Genomic DNA, 6,146 nt, shown 5'->3' with positions numbered 1-6,146 from the left:
ATTGATTAGCTCTAGTAATTTTCTGGTGGAGTGTTTAGGATTTTCTCTGTAGAAGATCATGGCATCTGCAAACAGTGAGTGTTTTACTTCTACTTTTCCAATCCGTGTTCCTTTTATTTCTTTTTCTGCTCTGATCGCTGTGGCCAAAACTCCCAAAACTATGTTGAATAGGAGTGGTGAGAGTGGGCACCATTGTACTGATCCTTACTTTAGGGGCATTGCTTTCAATTTTTCACCATTGAGGATAATGTTTGCTGTGGGTTTGTCGTATATATCTTTTATTATGTTGAGATTTGTTCCTTCTATGCCTGCTTTCTGGAGGGTTTTGGTGATAAATGGATGTTGAATTTTGTCCAAGGGTTTCTCTGCATCTATTGAGATAATCACATGATTTTTATTTTTCAATTTGTTAATGTGGTGTATTATGTTGATTAGTTTGTGGATATTGAAGAATCCTTGCATCCCTGGGATAAAGCCCACTTGGTCATGATGTATGATCATTTTAATATGTTGTTGGATTCTGCTTGCTAGAATTTTGTAAAGGATTTTTGCATCTATGTTCATCAGTGATATTACCCCGTGGTTATATTTATTTATTTATTTATTTATTTATTTATTTATTTATGTATTTATTTATGTATTTTCGTGGCATCTTTGTCTGGTTTTGGTATTAGGGTGATGGTGGCCTCATAGAATGAGTTTGGAAGTTTCCCCTCCTCTGCAATTTCCTGGAAGCATTTGAGTATGATAGGTATTAGCTCTTCTCTCAATTTTTGGTAGAATCCAGCTGTGAAGCCGTCTGGTCCTGGGCTTCTGTTTGCTGGAAGATTACTGATTACCCTTTCAATTTCCATGCTTGTGATGGGTTTGTTAGGATTTTGTTTTTCTCCCTGGTTTAGTTTTCAGAAGTTGTACTTTTCTAAGAATTTGCCCACTTCTTCCAAGTTGTCCATTTTATTGGCATATAGGGGTTGATAGTAGTCTCTTATGATCCTTTGTATTTCTGTGTTGTCTGTTGTGAACTCTCCATTTTCATTTCTACTTTTGTTGATTTGATTCTTCTCCCTTTGTTTCTTGATGAGTCCGGCTAATGGTTTGTCAATTTTATATATCTTCTCAAAGAACCAGCTTTTAGCTTTGTTGATTTTTGCTCCGGTCTCATTTGTTGCTTTTACATTTATTTCTGCTCTATTATATGATTTCTTTCCTTCTACTAAGCCTGGGGTTCTTGAATTCTTCCTTCTCTAGTTGCTTTAGGTGTAGAGTTAGCTTATTTGTTTGACTTGGTTCTTCTTTCTTGAGGTAAGCCGCTTTTGCTATGAACCTTCGCCTTTGCACTCATTCTACAGTGTCCCATAGGTTTTGGGTTGTTGCGTTTTCATTTTCATTTGTTTCTATGCATATTTTGATATCTTTTTGGATTTCCTCTGCGATTTGTTGCTTATTTAGCAGCGTGGTATTCAGCCTTCATATGTTTGAATTTTAAATAGTGTTTCTCTTGCAGTTGACATCTAGTCTCAGTGTACTGTGGTCAGAAAATATGCTTGGAATGATTTCAAGGCTTTTTGAATCTACCAAGGCCGGACTTATGGCTGAGGATGTGAACAGTCCTGGAGAAGTTTCCATATGTACTTGAGAAAAAGGTGAAACACATTGTTTGGTCAGAAATTATGCTTGGAATGATTTCAAGGTTTTTTGAATCTACCAAAGCTGGACTTATGGCCGAGGATGTGATCTGTCCTGGAGAAGTTTCCATACGTACTTGAGTAAAAGGTGAAACCCATTGTTTTGTGGTGAAATGTTGTATCGATATCAATTATGTCTAACTGGTCCATAGTATCATTTAAAGTTTGTATTTCCTTGTTAATTTTCTGTTTACTTGATCTATCCATATGTGTGAGTGGGGTAGTAAAGTCTTCCACTATGACTGTGTTATCGTTAATTTCCCTTTCATGCTTGTTAGCCTTTGCCTTACATATTGTGGTTCTCCTATGTTGGGTGCGTATGTATTTATAATCGTTATATCTTCTTCTCGAATTGATGTTTTGATCATTATGTAGTGTCCCTCTTTGTGTCTTTTCACAGGCTTTATTTTAAAGTCTATTTTGTCTGATATGTGTATTGCTACTCCTGCTTTCTTCTGGTCTCGATTTGCTTGGAATACCTTTTTTCCAGCCCTTCACTTTCAGCCTGTATGTGCCCCTTGTTTGGAGGTGGGTCTGTTGTAGACAACATAAACAGTGGTCTTGTTTGTGTATCCTTTCAGCTAGTCTTTGCCTTTTGGTTGGGGCCCTCGACCCATTTACATTTAAGGTAACTGTTGATAAGTATGATCCTGTTGCCATTTGATTTACTGTTTGGGGTTCGAGTTTATACAACCTTTCCGTGTTTCCTGCCTAGAGAAGATCCTTTAGCATTTGTTGAAGAGTGAAAAGAAGAGTTGGGAATAGATGTCTCTACAGTATCTTCATTAGTCCGAGGTAATAAGAAGAAGCATGTTAAAGCAAGGGGTGATGTGGATGATCAAAACTCTGACTTTCATCCTGAAACTTGAGGACAGAGTGTACTTTCAGCCTGCACAAGTTTAAATGTGCCATTCATACGAAAGCCTTCTACCATCCAGATAGCTGCTGAAACAAGTGCCCCAACTTGAAATGATTTCTCTTCTCCATCGTAAATATCAGTTAGACCACAGGAGCATACTGTGATACATCAATCTGCAGCTGCTTTAGGTGTTGTTGTTGTTGTTTTAATTGAAGAGAAATTGCTTTACAGAATTTTGCTGTATTCTGTCAGAATTCAAAATAAATCAACCATAGAGGCACATATATCCCCTCCCTCTGGGAGTACCCTCCCATCTCCCTCCCCATCCCACAATCTAGGTTGAGCATTTGTCATGGGATTTCACATAGCAGCTGCACTAAATCAAATGGCTCTAGTGAAAATTTTGCAGCTATGTCTACTTCTGTTTCTCCATACCGCAACTTATGTCCATTACAGAACAGTTAGTTTGGACCGAGGGTGGAGCCTTCTACCTTTCCAGGTTGGTATGGTAATATGTCAGCCCATGACCGTCCTTTTCCTAAACTACAACAGTCAGGTAATTTAGTTTTCCCAGTGCCAAAGATCCCTGATACATCTGCTGCTTCTCTTTCAAGATCCACTCATCAACCATCTTCATTATTTGAAAACTGTCCTAATACAACTGATGTACCAAATGGGTGTTGGATTATGGAGGATACCAAAGTGTAAAATTAATGTTGGGAGATGTCAACAAATTCCTACAATTCTCTTATTTGAAGAAAAAAGTTACATATTCATCTTCATAGGGCCAATTTCTATTTTGGAATAATTAAGAGTAAAATGAGTCTTTCTTTCCGTGCCTGACTATTTTACTCTGCATAATATAAACACTTCTGTGCAAGGTCATAAAATAAACACTACACTTGCTTTCACTGAAACACACAGTCAGTTGATTGACTTCATTGCATAGAAGTGAGCAGACCCATGTTTGGTTTGGTAACAGTCCTGAATGTTAAGAATATGTGTATAGAAGGGTGATCAATCACTTTTATTTCAGGAGCCAAGTAGACTTATTGATGTGATTTTTCTGTGTAAAAATTCTTTAGCAATGACATTTTGCAGGTTTCATGTTTTTGGTTACTGTTTATGCAAGCAGCCTTTATTTTAAGTTGATGTAGAAGTAAACACTGGTTGAACATTGCCCTTCAATTGCTAGAAGACCAGTGACTTTATGATGTCAGAGCTACTCTTCAATTGCTAGGAGACCAGTGACTTTGTGATGTCACAGCTTTTTGACTTTGAGAACCATGCTGATGGTCTTGAGAGTTTATCTCTGTACGCCAGCCAAGCAGCATTTGAAGTTGGAGTGTGTAAAATCAGACAAATGAGAAAAGTATCTAAAGAAAGATCTCTCTGAGATGGCACACATTCCTTCAGAACTTCAAGATGTGCCTCGTAAAGATGTATCAAGTGGTTCCAAAACCTCCATTGGATCGTCTTTGTGTGATTACACACTTACTGGGGACTCAGTTTTGAGATCTATGATTGAAGAATATGCTTTTCAGGCTTTGTCTAAGGAAGCTGGGATAAAAAGGCCACACTACACATTTTCTGTCTCTGAAAGAAATGAGTTGAATGATTTTCTTTCCCTCACTTTTCCACAAAAACTCTGGACTATAGTTGAAAGTGATCAGTTTGAATCTATTTGGTGGGATGAGAGTGGCACTTCTATAGTGATCAATGAAGAACTCTTCAAGAAAGAAGTCTTGGAAAGAAAGGCCCCTTTCAGAATATTTGAAACTGATAGTATGAAAAGTTTAATTAGCCAGCTTAAACTTTATGGGTTTATTAAAAAGCGACAAACTTTTCAAAGATCTGCTTCACTCCCTGACTTTCTGGAAGAAGAAAACAATGTCTCTGTTTTGAGCAAGGTAATCCAAAATTTCCACTTACTGTCAATATGTAAGATTAAATCATGTGACTTAGAAAGCATGTTCACATATGTAGCAAAAACCGAATTTAAAATTGAGGTAGCAAACTGTTGAACACGTTTTATTTTTTGAAGTTGAGAACAGCTGGAGGTTAAAATATTTGGTACTTAATACACTCTCCTAGCAACTTGAAATCAGATACATGTCCTCAAGCTACTTTAAGTGGTATTTACTGTATATATACAACATATTTTTTAGTTGAGGAGCATACTTGTTTCTAACATGTAAAGTGTTAAAACTACTAATGGAGGTGTTGTCTTTGGTTCTATTTAATTGGCATCATTAAAGGAATACATTTTTATAGTTTAACTTTGCTTGTCAGTTTTACCTTCGTTTATAAAAAACTAAATAATTGTATCCTTTGATTTTAGTTACAGATCTACCATAATCCAAATTTCAAAAGAGGCTATCCCCAACTTTTAGGAAGAATGAAAAGAAGAGTTGGGATTAGCAATGTGTTTCCGAAATCTTCACTAGTTCCAGATTACGAGAAGAAGCATGTTAAAGCAAGGGTCAACATAGATGATCGTAACTCTGGTTTTCATGCTGAAACTAGTGGAGAGAGTCCATTTTCAGCTTCCACCAGTTTAAGTGTGCCTTTCCCACAAAAGACTTATACCAGCCAGATAGTCCCTAAAACAAGCGCCCTATTTCCGCGTGACTTTCCTTCCCCATCAATATCAGTTAGACAAAGAGAACAGAACGTGGTAGATCAACCTGCTGTTTTAAACCAGTTGAGCATTTTTAATTGGCACTTCCATAGCACCTACACTCAAGTAAATGGCCACGTTGAGGACTTTGCTACTACCGCTACATCTACTTCTCAGAACCACATCGTATCTCCATTATGGAGCAGTTCTTTTGGACTGATGGTGGAGCCTTCTACATTTCCAGACAGGTATAGCGATATGTCAGCCCATGTCAGTCCTCTTCCTAACCAGCAACAGAGAGGCAACTCAAGGTCCCCAGTGCCAACGATCACTTATACACCCACCTCCTCTCTTTCAAGTCAATTCATCAACGATATTCCTTATGTGAAAACCATGCTAATTAAAACTGACCTATCAAATAAGTATCAGCTTATGGAACCTAATGAAGATTAAAATTTACGTTGGGAGATGTCAACAAATACCTACAATTCTTGTACTTGAACAATAAAGTTACACGTTCCTCTGCACAGTTTTGTTTTCTATTTTGAAACAATGAAGAGTAAATTAAGGCTTTATTTCAATGTCTGGCTATTTCTCTGCACTCTTTTATAAACTCTTCAGTTCAAGAAAACATCCGTTAGGCATCCTAGGTAAATGGCACCTAGCCTATTGTTTCTAAGCAAGAAAATGAGAACAAAGGGAAAAGAGGTAATGGATGTAAAGTGATTTGGGAAATCATCCCTGCTGAAATGAATGGGTGTCTAAATGAGGATGGTACGGGTGAAGGAACACATACAAATAAAATCAAAACAAATGCACCTACACAGTACGAACCTTAGTGCATTCACAGTTACATGATATTCTATTATGTATCGGTAGAGTCTTAAGATAGAGAAGGAAATGGTGCCCCGCTCCAGTATTCTTGCCTGGAGAATTCCGTGGAAAGGGGCTCCTGGTGGGCTGCTGTCCATAGGGTCGCACA

The 6,146-nt window shown here is 37.6% G+C and overlaps 1 protein-coding gene across 1 annotated transcript; it reads left to right on the top strand.

Moving 5' to 3' along the window:
* The first annotated feature begins 3,807 nt into the window (after nucleotides 1-3,807).
* Nucleotides 3,808-5,689, top strand: LOC145537547 (heat shock transcription factor, Y-linked-like). The gene is made up of 2 exons (XM_081568249.1): nucleotides 3,808-4,454; nucleotides 4,886-5,689. The coding sequence occupies exons 1-2, from the start codon at nucleotides 3,942-3,944 to the stop codon at nucleotides 5,615-5,617; spliced, it is 1,245 nt and encodes a 414-aa protein (XP_081424375.1). The 5' UTR covers nucleotides 3,808-3,941; the 3' UTR covers nucleotides 5,618-5,689.
* The last annotated feature ends 457 nt before the right edge of the window (nucleotides 5,690-6,146 follow it).

Source organism: Giraffa tippelskirchi, chromosome Y, assembly GCF_054371585.1.
Source record: "Giraffa tippelskirchi isolate mGirTip1 chromosome Y, T2T-mGirTip1v1.2.pri, whole genome shotgun sequence".
NCBI lineage: Eukaryota > Metazoa > Chordata > Mammalia > Artiodactyla > Giraffidae > Giraffa > Giraffa tippelskirchi.
The sequence above is the reverse complement of the archived record's forward strand: the minus strand, read 5'-3'. Positions and strand labels throughout refer to the sequence as shown.